This window comes from Tachypleus tridentatus, chromosome 8 (assembly GCF_004210375.1).
Source record: "Tachypleus tridentatus isolate NWPU-2018 chromosome 8, ASM421037v1, whole genome shotgun sequence".
Taxonomy (NCBI): domain Eukaryota; kingdom Metazoa; phylum Arthropoda; class Merostomata; order Xiphosura; family Limulidae; genus Tachypleus; species Tachypleus tridentatus.
The window spans coordinates 72142840-72157927 of NC_134832.1; the positions used below are offsets into that span (position 1 = coordinate 72142840).

At 32.4% G+C, this 15088-nt stretch overlaps 1 protein-coding gene across 3 annotated transcripts in view; it reads left to right on the forward strand.

Annotated features, from left to right (window-relative positions):
• Positions 1 to 2311: 2311 nt before the first annotated feature.
• The window catches only part of LOC143222648 (rho GTPase-activating protein 44-like), a 76687-nt gene continuing 63910 nt past the window's right edge, over positions 2312 to 15088 (forward strand). For 2 of the 3 annotated variants that reach the window (XM_076449418.1, XM_076449417.1), the window contains exon 1: positions 2312 to 2934. Coding sequence is in view for 1 of the 3 variants with exons in the window: in XM_076449417.1 (XP_076305532.1) it covers positions 2882 to 2934 (53 nt within the window). In the remaining 2 variants the exon portion in view is untranslated. Of the gene's footprint in view, positions 2935 to 3600; positions 3627 to 15088 lie in introns of all 3 variants that reach the window. The other variant, XM_076449419.1, reaches the window with a different exon arrangement.

The following is a 15088-nucleotide window of genomic DNA, read 5'->3' on the forward strand; positions in this document are numbered from 1 at the left end:
CTACGCGACTCCCCTGCCAAGACTTTGCGACCCCCTTGCCAAGGCTTCGCGACCCACCGGTTGGGAACCCCTGTCCTAAATAAATCTCAAACGTTTCGTTTCAGTGAAATTTTATTTTATATATACTATTTCTATACAGAGCTAGTTAACTTGACCGACTTTGTAACCGCCGTAAAATACAAAATAAATCTAAATCACTTTTTTCTCTCTAGAACGACTGCAGACTGTAAGTGAAAACTGCAACTGTTTATCCAAAATGGTTTAATATCCATAATAGTTGACATCTTTTTATATTTATTTTTATTTATATATTTCCTTTTGAACAGTGCATGACTAACAATTTCGCCAATGCAGTTGAAAATGTTTTGATAAATATGTTTTTCGCATTTGCCAGTTGAACGACGTAAGGCACAAACCTTTGCAAATATATTTCGTGAAAACAACTTTATAACTATTATTGCCTTCCAGTGATACAGCGGTATGTATGCAGACATGTCAAAACACAGATACCCATCCCGTCGTGTACCTTTGTGTTGAATTACAAGCAACAACATTTATTATTATCTTATCTAGAATTATTTTATTTTACCTAATAAGTTTCTAATTTTTACACTTAAGTTACTGTTGAAATAATAAATATGCATGCAAAACAAGAGATTTAGTACTTGTGTTTGATGTTTTACTCTGAGTTGTGGATGCTTAAGCCTACTTTTCATGATGATAGTAGAATACTAAATACTTTTTATTTATTTGAATAATACAACTAAGAACACAAAATAATAATATTCACAAAGAAAATAATGTTCCATAACTACTATAATTCAACCAACTTTCTAACTAAGATAAGACAGCTTAAATTAATTTGTATAGACGCTCAACCTGAAGGCCACAAGATTAACTTTCAAACTGAAAACGGGCCTGGCATGGCCAAGCGCGTAAGGCGTGCGACTCGTGATCTGAGAGTCGCGGGTTCGCGCTCGCGTCGCGCTAAACATGCTCGCCTTCCCAGCCGTGGGGGCGTATAATGTGACGGTCAATCTCACTATTCGTTGGTAAAAGAGTAGCCCAAGAGTTGGCGGTGGGTGGTGATGACTAGCTGCCTTCCCTCTAGTCTTACACTGCTAAATTAGGGACGGCTAGCACAGATAGCCCTCGAGTAGCTTTGTGCGAAATTCCAAAAACAAACAAACTGAAAACTCTACTAAAAACAACGTAGCATTATGCATCATTCAGTGGAGTTTAACATTGCCTTTGTATTGATTATAAAACACCAGTGGAATAATTGGCGATTTTCTGAAAGAAAGGAAGTTATAGGTGAGCGTGGCAAGTGCTTTGGTTTTCTGGTTTATGTCTGGGTAATAAATGATATTTGAGGATTACAAAATTGGACTTTGCCTCAATAATATATACATATATATTATAGCAACTAATGTGTACTGATGAAAATGAAACGAGGTCACTGTTATATATATATGCATGGCCATCTGCAACTTTATAAAGTGTACTAAGACTTATCCATTGGCCAATACATCAATGTAGTTGGCGGATGATAGATTCATGGAGTACTGGATAACCCTTTTTGGAGCATCTGAAGAGGTCCATGCAGATCAGAAAGCTAACTTTAACAGTTAAGTTGTGTAGAGCGTTGTGTGTGGTGGAAAGGTGCATATCACCTATCTCTCCGTTCTGGTGGCTCAGTATAATTGGGACTAGAAACTGGCAAGCATATGATTATTAAGTTTATTAATCCTAACTGACCCAACTTAGATGAGCACTTACTGCCCCGCCGTTCGAGACCTTACCAGAAAAAAAAATATTATTGGGGTTTCAGAATGGATTAGAGGAACTTTCTGGCTCTCCGAAGTCCGTTAAGAAGATATATTCTAGGGATATTTTGGTGGAAATATCTCCTCCAAAACACACATAACTCCTGCATAACAAATGTATGTATTATCAAGAATGAATATATATGTTGTAATAACATATAAATTTCGAATAATATTTTTTTTACAGTAAAGAAAGAATTCGCCGTGTATTAGCAAATAAAATTAATAAAAATAATCATGAACCAAAACCGAAATCTTATGTAGCCAGTTTGTTTGTTTTGTTTTTTGTATTTCGCACAAAGCTACTCGAGGGCTATCTGTGCTAGCCGTCCCTAATTTAGCAGTGTAAGACTAGAGGGAAGTCAACTAGTCATCACCACCCACTGCCAACTCTTGGGCTACTTTTTTACCAATGAATAGTAGGATTGACTACACATTATAACGCCCCCACGGCTGAAAGGGCGAGCATGTTTGACGCGATGGGGATGCGAACCCGCGACCCTCAGATTGCGACTCACACGTCTATGTAGCCAGAAAAATTGCTTTAGTGATACAAAAATCCTCATTTTTATTGAGATTTGTTGATTCATTAACAGTATTCTTGTTTGTTTGTTTTTATCTTGTACAAATAAATTACAACAACCAAAACAATTTGGTTTTGCCAATTAATTTCGATAAAGTTAAAAATAAATCGCACAACGCATTGCGGGGGTTTATGGAAATTGGTATGGCCACCGAAGTCGAAATTTATTATTTACATTTGCGTGTGCATTGTTAGTTGGGTAAAGAGTATATAAACGAAGTTTAACGCTGTTGTGTTAAGGGAGTGGGCTATAGGTTGTGAAATGTTTGTGAAGACTATTATATAGAAAGGTATTAGTGTTAGTTAAAAATACCTTTCTGTTAAAAAAAAATAACATGTTACCAAAGATAACGTGAAAAAGAACTTTACGAACTTAGCTATAAGTTAAACTGCTAAAGTTAGTTGCTTCATATACTTGAAAGTTTAGTCTACTTTTCGTTTTCATATTTGTCTTCAGTCAATCAATGTGAAAATGAAGAAACAGTTCCTGCGAGTTAAACAGATAGCAGATCAAACTTTTCTTCGGTAAGTCATTTCACAATTAATACTTTAAAAAATTCATAATTAAAAACTAAGGGAAATAAAAACCAATCTATCTTTCCGTGTGTTTATTTTTTCAACAAAGAATAAGTGAATAGGACTTTATGAATTTGAGTCTAAATATGACTACGAAATATGTTGGATTCAAATGATAAAATATTGATGACTTTGTCATGCCTGGCACTGACAATAATTATGCCTTTAAAGCGAGAATTACAGTTATAAATCAAAAACTGCCTTAATCATCAATTAATGCAAAGCATATTGTAGTGAATTGAATGTTTAATAACTAATCGTGTAAAAAAGTGTAATAGTTGTATGTAGTTATAAGCTTAGAATGGTGTCACGTAATTCTTCAATTTCTCATAGAAGATGGTGGTCATAAATACATATTTCAAAGTTTTGAGCGTTCTAAAATTGTTGAATATATAGGTAAGTTTATCTTGTTGTTTTGTTGAATATTTCTGAACAAACTTTGTTTGGTAAACCTAGTACATATAAAAATCTCAAATTAGTCAAAATCAAACCAATTAATTGAACTTTACCAAACCCTAACCATTGTGATTTTCTTAACTAATGTTTTAGATAGCTCCTTATCAAAGCTTTTTTAAGATAAACATTCACTAATTTTACACCCTTTCCTTCATCCAGATAACAAAATATCCTCAAAAAGAAAGGTGAGGTTAGTAAGCAAGATTTCTCATGCTGGCTTTCTTTTATGATATCATATTTCATTAAATTATTTAATATAATATTTTAAATTTCAAGTGAGAATTTGAAGACTAATCTTTTTTATATATAGAATATAAAAAGCAAGTCTATATATTTGTTAGATATTTTTCTTGACAAATTCTTAATAATTTATATTGCTATGCAAACTTTGTGTGACAACAATGATGACACTTGCATAGCACTGGCACTGAATAGTGCTGTATTTTTACAGTTTTTTTACTTATTTTTAATATTACAATGCTGTGTATGAAGGAAATGGATATCTTGTTGCATTTATATTGACTCTTTAACCTTGAATTTGAAAGTAGTAATTTTCAACCACTGGTTCACGTGCATTATTTTGGTCTATATAAATATTCAGTTTCAGAAGAAAAGTCTTGATTCTTTCAAACATGTTCTTATAGCCTTATGTGTAATAGTCTATTTTTGTGTACTTCATATTTATATGTTAAATACTGTAGGTAATGGTTTGTAAGCTTTTTTTTTGTTACAAAAACTTTACTAATCTGTCAAGTGGTACAAAAGAAGTTTGTGAATTGCTGTTCTGAAGAAATTTGTAGTTTAACAAATTATTATGTGAACTTTTTGTTTTGTAATTGAAAGCCAACTTATCTTAGTAAATTAGTGATGAAACTTACTGGTGTCAAATTTAATGGCAGTTTTTACCAGTAATGTGTTATAATGCTATACTATTATTGCATAAACTTGACTAACAAAAATACAAATTATGTTTTTAAACTCATATCAAAATACTATTTACTGAAGATATATGTGAAATACATATCACAGTGTTTTCATATATGTGTATTTCATTTCTAAAATACTGACATATAGTTAAGAATTTTCTTCATACATTTAAATTTATAGATATGTTTACAAGCAGTACTTGTGTAAACAAAAATTCTGCATACACCTTAATGAGACAGTTTTCTAACAAAAGGATTTTTTATTTATATGTGATGAGTCATATAAAAAAATGTAAAATAGTACATTCTGACATACTTCTGTAAAATATTACTTGCACATGTAGTTTATTAATTTAAAAATTGCTAGAAAAAATGTTCTTATATTAAGATCCTTAGAAGGTGATAAAAATGCACCATCATGATTATTAGATTTTTTCTATTCCTGCCTTGTTTGAAGTGTTTTTGTTTTGTGTTAGGTTGTTTTGATAAATATATTTTGTTTTGTATGTTGAGTTACACTAATATACACCTGTGTATCAACAAGACTCAATCGTACATATGGATTTTTATTAATACTTTAAGGAGCTCATTACTGTAAACTCAAAATTACTCTGTGCAACAGGTTTTCTAGGAGTTTAAGAATTTTTCTAATCATTCTTTACAGAGATTTATAAATATATCTTTTACATATATTTTATTCACCAGTAATGTTAAAATGAATATGAATTCTTGATAGAACATATATTGCTAGTTTTTTTTTTTTATAATAGGTTTCTTCCTCATAATTAGTTAATTACTTTTTCATTGGGAATTATTGCTTAGTTGATTTTATGTTTCATAAGTAAGGCATTGTAAATTAACAAAATTATAAATATATTGTGGTAATACACTGAGGCTTAGGAAATAAGTCAAATGAAAATAAGTAAAAGGTAGATCACAAAACAACCAGAAAAGGAGGTTTATGATTTTAAAATGTATTAAATTTTTTATTGAATGGAAATACATATTTGTTATTTTTGTAAAAAAAAATTATATATGCTGTTTGTCGTTCCTTCATCCTCCCTAGTTCTTTATACAACTGGGTGTTTTCTTCAACACCTATCTTGGTTCTTGGTTAGGCTTTACATTCTTCTTATAGACTTCATTCTATGAAGTTGGCTCTTTGGATTGCCCTGTATGCTCCTTTATTTCCTACTGACAAGGTGCTATAGCTTTTGGGGTAGTTTTCTCTGACACCTATCTTATCCCTTGTTAGGACTGATATACATTTTCTTCATGACCAGTAAAGTCTCACTTGGGATCATTTGGATGCTCCTGTTCATCTCACTCACACACACACACACACACACACACACACACTTGCCAACCTTCATCGGTATTTGACAAGACCTATATGTTGGTAGGAATTCTGCTTCCTCCCCCATGGCCTGTTATATCTGTTTATGAATACTTCCCTTCAGAGCTTGGGAGAATGGGTTGATCTCTGAGGGATTTCTAGTTATTGGTCTGTGCAAGATATTTTTTTTCACATGTGTTTTCTCAGATTCCTGGCTAGTTGCTAGGCTTTGTTTTCTTTTGCCAGCTACCAGCAGGATATGTTCTATTCTCACATTTCTACTGGGTGGCTTCTATCGATCATCCAAGGGGCACAAGGTCTCATTCCCTTTGTTTTTGCACTGTGGGTCTTTTTGCTTGGACCCATTCACATCAAATTATTTTGATGGCATGTCATTTCATGGGTGCTTTTCTTTTCTTGGTCAGTTGTCTTCTCCAAGATGTGGCCCCTGTATCCTACTATTCTTAAGTGGCTCTGTTTGCATCTGGGTATGTTCTGTATGGATGCCTTTGCTACTGCTCTCAATCCCAGTTACCATGGTCTTGGTCCATGGTTTCCCTATCTCCAGCCTTGGCTGTTAATGCCTTCAGGCATAATTGGTCTCATTTGTTCCTCTATGTTTACTCTCCCATCCATTTCTTTCTTTGGGTGGTCTTCTTCATCCATACTATTCCTTGCATGGCTATTCTGATGGCTCCTTCATGCTGAATTAACCTTGGATCCTTTAGTTGCAGGTGATCCCTCCCCTCTTTTTTTTTTTTCTTTCCATACTGACCTGCTACATCAAACCAGTGGGTGCTCCATCCTGCACTCTATGCCCTCCATTTTTTCACTTAACCTTTATTAGGTTCTTGGCTAGATTTTCCAGTTTTTCTTGCAAAATAGCTTCATATTTAGCCTGTTCTCTTTGCCCTTCTTTGGCTATCTACCTACACCAGTGAAGCATTTGTTGCTCCTGTGCATTGACTTGGGATTTCTGGGCTTTTCTCTGTTGGCTACCTAAGCATCTGCTACTCCCAGTCTGGGACATTATCTTGGTATTTTCTGTCCTCATCTTCCCTCTGTTTGCACATCTGTCTCTGTTTTCTGTTTTACCTCTCTTTGGTGGATTATTTCCTTCTTCTCACAGCTTCTGGTCATCATAGGTTGGATAATTTTGCCCTCAACATTACCAGGTAATTTTACTGCTCCTTCTCCCTTGTCCTTTATCTGGATCATGCATTTTTTCATACAACCTCTATGATTGATGATGTTCGGGTCTTCTTTCTCCTATCCTCAATTTCTTATTTTTGCCCTCCTCCTGATCCAGATGAACTCTTCTCTTCTGTCTCTGCCCTCCATTGTTATATTGCTTGCTCATCTTTCCTCTGGGAACCTAGTTCCCACCTGTTTGTCCCTTTGCAACCTTCTTATTCCCATGATCTTTTCCCAGTTAAGCCAACCAGTTGTGTTTGATGTTTGATCCAAGTGACTTATTTCTACTTTTCAGCTTCACTGCATTATCTTTTTCACATTTCCTCACATCCACTTCCTTTTTTTCCCTTCTGCCTCACCTTTGTCAACCATTGAAAAAGATTCTGGTATAGAGGATGTGAAGGATTTTTCATATGCTCGTTTTCCACTACCTGCATCACATTTCTGTTTCCACAGGATATTGCCTACTGCCTATGGCTCTTTTTTTCAGCTTCGGAGTGGCTGTGACATGAGGCAACCACTTTTTACTAATGCTTTCTTTTCTTTTAGGGGCCCCTGCTTCAGCTTCAGTTTGAATCCTGCTTTTTGGTGAGAGGTGCCTGTTCAGATATTCTGTCTGTACTCTAAATAGGTTTCACTCAGATGACTCCTCCAATTCAATGTGGGATTTTAGCTAATCTTTTGAGCAGAGGAAGAGTACCATTTTGGAAGCTATAATTTTCCTATATGAAAATGTATTTTCAATAGGTAATTCCCTACTCTAATGCTTCCCACTCTTCCTCCTCATGCATTTCTCTGATGCTTGCTTCTTCTACCAAACTTCAAAGTGATAGTTCAGTGGTGGTGTTTAGAGAGAGTTGTGCATTATGTGACAATAATGCTCTCCTATCGGCAGAGAGGTAACCAATAGTGATTTACATGAGAAATGTGTTGGAGACTTTGGATTCTAATAGAGGGAGGGTTGAAGGCTTGTGTTATGTGTTCAAAACATTCACAAAAAGAGAGCAGTACAAAATGAGAAAAGCTAATTTTGTGAGTGAAGGGAACCACTTATCAGAAATACATTTTCATTTAAGAAGATTGTAACTTTTGATGATGTCTTTAACTGGTTCCATCTATTCAGCTATCATTCTAAACTTTTAAACCACATTTATTTTATTTTCTTAAATCTTTGTAATGCCTAAGTGCATGAGGTGCCATTTTTTGTTTTAGATATGATCTTCTCTTCATTGTTTCTTGACAGTTCATTGTTCCATGATAGAAATAGCTTATTTGTTGTTGAATAACATACAGAGAAGAAGGGATTTCCTAAAAATCTTCCTCTTAACATTCCCCATCTTCTGTCTTTTCACCACTGTTAGAGGACTATTTGATTCTAGCTACTCAATTGAATGAAGAGTTAGTATATGGTTGCACTAACTTTAAATTTAATATGCCAAGGTATTCCTACAAAACTAACTGGTAGAGTTTACAGTTCCTTTTCAACATCAATTTGGATGTCTTCTTAAGAAGATGATAATTTCATAGGTCATTCTTCTTAAACCTGAAAAGAAGTGGTTTTTGTTCTTACTTTGAATTCAATCAAGTAGTTCACCTTGTAAATGAATGGACATCATTATTTAGAATAACTTGGAGGTCTTGGACATAGGATCCATTGAAAACAGATTTAAACATCAAACATCATAGTGTCCCTGCAGTTCAGTTTTTCAGCAACAATGAAGCTATTCTTGATGCTTATGGTGATACTTTGAAGAATATATCATAGTCTGACTTGTAATTCTAGCAGACATCTTTATTTTTTGTGTATATATAACTAGAATGCCTCATCTAACTCGGTGATGTAATACAGAGGTTGAGTACATTATATTAAAGCACTTTTGGAACCATGCCTTATTGTTATAGTACATGTTGCTACATCTGGTCACGCTGTATCTGACAACCATGCATCTTGACAGTAGCCTTGCAGTTCCATTGCAAAAAGATTAGTCACAAAACTACCTTGTCCAAAGCACACCTCTCCACAGTAAAAGCTTTTCATAATTCATGTAGTGTATTAAGATAATTTAACAGCTCTAACTGAACAGTCTGATTACATAAAATTCCATAGGTGGTGCATGTAGTAATTTAACTGGTATGAATACCTATTGTTCCACAGGTGTTTGAGGTATGTATAATTGTATTGATTAAACAGGACACACGACTGGAAACTTTATCTTGATGTGTCTATATCCTGTTTGCTTTATTTTCAGATGGAGATCCATTTGATTATATTGCTTACTGTTGCTTGGGGCATGTGTACAGCTTTTGCTATTGATCATTGTATTCTTTAATTTTTGGTTGTTACAAGATGCTGTACTTTAGAAAAGTCAAAATGTACATCTCGTAACCTTTTTATAATTATATTTGAAATTTAATGAAGCTGATTTGTTTTTATTAATGCATGTAAATAAATTTTGCACCAAAATGTAGCTTGTAATTCAAATTTTAGTATTTTACTTAAGTTTCGATTTCTTAATTTCAGAAGGAAATATTTAAATAATTTTTCAGTCATCACTTTACTCAGAATTGCCAATTTTATAATTTTTTTTCTACTCCTATATTATTTTATAGATTTCTGAGGACTTGTACACTTATGCATTAGATATTCCCAAGCTAAAATAAATGTATAGCCTCTGTTCTTTCAACTTTAGTGAGTTATGTCATCAAATAGAACTTTCATTCACACCTTTCCTGGCATGTATTGACTTTTTTAAAAATGTCAGAATTTCTTTCTGACATTTATTATTGGATCATTTATAATCAACAGAAAAAGAATTTTTTAATTACCATTTTCTTATGAAGTCAGCTTGTTCTCCTGCTTAGTTTTGAGTCATTCTGCTTTAGTTTCATAGTTTACTATCACTGAGATTGCTATGACCAAGAAATGAAAGTATTTTAAAATACATATTGCTTATTTAGAAAGCCATTTAAATTATGATAATTTCAGTACATTGTTTTTATGTTGGGTGGGTGTTAATATTTTGAGTTAGAAGTTGCATATTTGAAATAACAATTAAGTACTAACAACACTCGTACAAAATAAATTAACTTTCATCAAAACTTCAAGAGCAAAAATACACAGAACTTGCACGTAAGTACTACATTCCTTTTTATGTATATTTTTATTTATTGTTGTATAAATAAGTAAAATGTCAAAATTAGAAACTTTTGAGGTTTGACAAGAAAAACGTGAATGAAGATCTAAAGAAACTAATCAGTAGCATAAACATGTATCAGGAGTGCAACATATTGTAATTTGACCAAATGTACTGGTTACTGGACTCTGTTTACATAAAGCTTCCCTGCTGTTATAATTCTCTTTGTCACTAATCTAAATAACAGTACAATGATAACTCTAAGCAATGAGGAGATTTGAATTGTATTAGCTTTGGCTTTTAAGAATAAGTAGTGTGCAATTGTCTGTAACAACATTACAGTTATTCTAGAAATAGAAAAGGGGAATTTAGATTCATTCTGTATTTTTCGTGAAGGTTCACAGTTGGTCAAATGGACCAAGAACACGTAGAATGTTAAGTCAGAAAAAATAACAGATAAGATAGTTTTATTGAAAATAAATAAACTTGATATTCATTTAGGAGGTTCTGATGGTTTTGCAAATGAAATTTGGAGTATAATATTAAAAAAGATAGTATTTTTATCTTACAGTGAAAATCAGCCTGTACTCAGACTAGTCTGTATCAGACAATGATTCCATAAATTCACAAACAAATAACAAGTAAAAAATAAATAATTTAAAAAAATCTGGTCTGTGTATGGAAAAAAACAATGTTTATTAAAAGCTTGTCAAATGTTATTAGATTATACTTACTGCGTTAGAAGTTATAGCATGTATGGTTTTATGGTAACATAGTGGCTGCAGGGTTGGTCAAAATATATAAGCCTGTATACAGGCAGTTAACATGACTGGGGTATGACGTGTTACAGGTCTCTTTGTGGATAGTCCTGGTGACCAAAGTTGATGCATATTCCTTTGTTTTCCAATTCAATTAAGTGCAAAGCATATCCCTATCTCAGAAATTCTTACACCCCTGATCTAAACTTCTTTTATTATCTAAGTGTTTGAACACCTTGCATTTCAAAGGAATGTTAGAAACCCTTCTCAAAAATTTTTAAGCTCATACATGCCTTTATGTCAGTTGTGATTGTCACGTTTTGGTGATTTCCATATTCAAAATCATTTAAGTACAATTTACTTATTCTTCATCAAATACTAAATGCATCAGGTTTTTTTTTTAAGTTATATATTCTGTATAAAGGGCAGTTAACAGTATTATACTTGCATTTATTCTGAGCCTTCTAGTAATTGGAAAATAAACAGTACAGTATCACTGTAATATACTACATGTCGAACTCTCTGATAAATTGTTCAATATTTATATCTGTAGTTCCATGTAGTTTATACACAATTTGAATACTTTCCGAGCTATTCTTAAGGATATAATGCATATATTACTATTTTTTTATTTCAACATAAAATTTAACATGGTTATTGACTTAATCAATTTTCAAATTTTGAGTGTCAGCTTGAATATATTTTAAAAACTGCATTCTAAAATAAATTTAAAGTAAGGTTTTTTGACAAGGTGATTAAAATGTTTTAAAATTTTAAAAATGGCATTTTTTTTTATTAAATCTTGTAATACTTAAGTGGAAGAGTGAAAGAAAAACTCTTTAAATTTATAAATTATTTAGCACTGTAAAAATTCATTTGATGTGTCTATATTTATTGAAATGTGTTGAAGTCTGTTAGAATAATTATTTTTAAAATATTGAAACAACTATCTAAACCATTTGAATTGTATTAATAAATATTATAGCTTATAAACTTTGTATAAAATAAATAATTTAAACATTTTTCTTGTTGGATTAATTGATTATAGGATTTTCATAACACACTGGGATAAGGTAAATGCCATACTGTGAGAATGAATAAATAAATAGCTGAAGAGTTTATTAAATTGCTTAGTAATTAACAAGTACATTAGGATAAGTATTTATTTTATTATTATATGTGTTGTAAGCATTTAGTGTTTTTACTAGTCATGGTGATCTTAGAGAGCCAGTTTATCCACATAGCTGTAAATGTGCTCAAATGTGAAACTATCAAGATCATTGTACTATAATTTAACATAAGATACTAAAGTTTTAGAATTTTGGCATATTAAGGACAATTTGGTAAGAGTCATTGCTTCATATATTTTTGTATGTATCAAGCTCACTTTATACAAATCTCATATGCAAATATATTTGGCTATTTGGTATTTTCCTAATATTCATTTAGTTAAAGTCTGTGTGGCTGTGTTGCACACTTTCCATTTATATGTGATGCACAGTTGTAAAAAAAAAAGAGATTATCTAAAATTATGAACTTGTGCTCTTAAAATAAAAGGTTATCTGTTTTAATTCTTCTGAGTATCATGATCCTTTTATATTGTCCTAAAATATTTATGATCCATCACTTTGATCAGTACAAGACTTTGTTATCAAGCCATGCTCAAATAATTTGATTGTGATAAAAATGTTTTAATATTGTCATAGTGTTTCAATAATTTATGCTTCAGTGTTTAGTATTATTATGTTTTATTATGAAGAATTTCGTTTAATATTAACAATAAATTATAAAACTTGAGTAACCCTTTTCTAACCTAGTTTACTCAGTGATTACATCAGGACGTTACGAAATCGCTTCCGTGTCCAGCACGTGTGTCTTAGTGTATCGACAAATATTCTCTTTATACGTACTTGATATCCCCCCCCCCCCATTTCACAGAGTGCCTTCTATCCTTATTTGGTGTATTTAAGTAATATCACGAAGTGTATAAACGTGGCAAAATCGATAAAGAAAATATCATACAGGCAACACGTACACCATTGTATTAACTTGGGTAGCTATTCTGAAAAATCGAATAACACTTATTTAGTTATTGGTGATTTTTCAAATTGCATAAAACATCTTACAATTTACAAATCAGATTTACAGCTGTTTTTAAAAACGTTCCAGCTAAAGATACTCTCTTGTAAAAATAGAATTGAAAGCCATGATCAGTGAGTGTCCTAATGAAACACTGAAAATGTTTGCGCCTTTAGGCTCGAACTTCGGATCTTTTAAGCACTTAACAGCGCCTCTTGTAGTTGATAAATATCTGAAATATAGAGTAATTTAAATGCATTATATTATCATTGGTAATTCCAGTGAATCTAAAGAGAAAAATAATTTGAGAAAAAATAAGATCTCTCTCATCAGCTTACAATATCAAAATATTTTAAGAATATGGTAAATTAATGCTTTGTGTGATAATGTTACTCATAAAAAAAATTATCACTGTTTCACAATAAAAAAACGAATTCTTAAAAATGTTTATTTTTTATTTCGCGACATGATTACGTCACTCAGCCAACGCCTTTCAACAAATAGAGGGAATACCAATCAGATGTTCTTCCGCAGGGTCTCCGAAAGCGATCTGTTTCAAGAGTAAATAAAACCAAAATTAAGAGAAACAAATATTTTTATATCTTGCTTTCGAGGTTCGTATGTATTGTCTTGTTTTATTTTAGCTAACAGATCTCATGATTCATGGCATGCGCATTTTTACTTATCTTACGACAGTACAAATTGCATCGTTGAGCGTCCATTCTGTGACGTTTTAGTGTCGACTGACTGACCGACAAACAACGATCGTGCAATTTGTTAAACCTCCAAGCGACTTTCAGTCTCCTTTCGTTAAATAATGGATGGCAACTCCAGCACATAAGTTGTGTACTTGAACTTAAGAAAAAGTATAACAAAGCTTTGCATATTAGTTATGCGTGTGGATATTTTGATGATATTTGAAACTTGTTATTAAAATATTCTTGTCACTGGCAAACATTTATTCACTGAAATTCGCACTGGAAAAATCACTATTTCTGCATACAAAACAAGTTATCTGAATTTAAGTATAAACAACGTTAAACAAACATTTAAGATTTTTAAATAAAATGAACACTTAATTTTGAAGTTATAAACTTCTTTCATGTGAATGCCTTCCAGTAGCACAGTGGCATGTTTGCGGACATACAACGCTAGTAACGTTGCATAGTAACTTCTAAGAACTTTGTGATTGAAAGAATAGAACATAGAAATTTGTTATGATAAGTCCGTTAAAATACATCATCATACCCTGTACTGACGAAGCCTTTCTTCTAACATTGGGGTTATCACGTATGTTAAGCTACTCAAGTGTAATACATCGTCGGAGCCATTTCGTCGTATAGGTTAGGGGTCTGCCTACAGCAGACCAATGGAAGTGTGCTGTATACGCTATATGGCTCGAAATATTCAGCACGTTAGAAGCAACCACATGCAATGGACTATTGGATTCCATTGTTCGATAGATGCTGCTATTTTTGTTTGTTGAAATTCACTCAGAGCTTCTCAAGGTATCGACTAGAGCAGCGTTTAATTACCGGTGGTTCGCGAAGCCAAGTCATTTTGCTAGTTCTACAATTCATACCAATATCTTAATTTCCTTTTAACTTGTTAAAATATCTTAAGAATGAAATAGCTTTTATGGAAATCGATATTCAATATTATATTTCTCTTCTGTTCAGCTAAACTTTAAAACATCGTGTTCTTCAATACAAGTGTGGAAGTCTCGTTCATTTTAGTTTAATGTTGTTTTGTTTTTAGTTTCTTTTATTTCAAGAATTATATTTTTGTTTTACTGGGTACTAACAGGAAACTGATGACAATGTCTGATTGTATTGTAAATCTGTTAGGTAATGTTTGTCGAAGAAAATTATATTTTTGTTTTACTGGGTACTAACAGGAAACTGATGACAATGTCAGATTGTATTGTAAATGTGTTAGGTAATGTTTGTCGAAGAAAATTATATTTTTGTTTTACTGGGTACTGACAGGAAACTGATGACAATGTCTGATTGTATTGTAAATGTGTTAGGTAATGTTTGTCGAAGAAAATTATATTTTTGTTTTACTGGGTACTAACAGGAAACTGATGACAATGTCTGATTGTATTGTAAATCTGTTAGGTAATGTTTGTCGAAGAAACTTTTTATTTTCAACAAGTTCAAATTATTTTACAAAGTGTATTGCTGATCAGTGATGACGAGAAAACCCACTTGTAGAGAA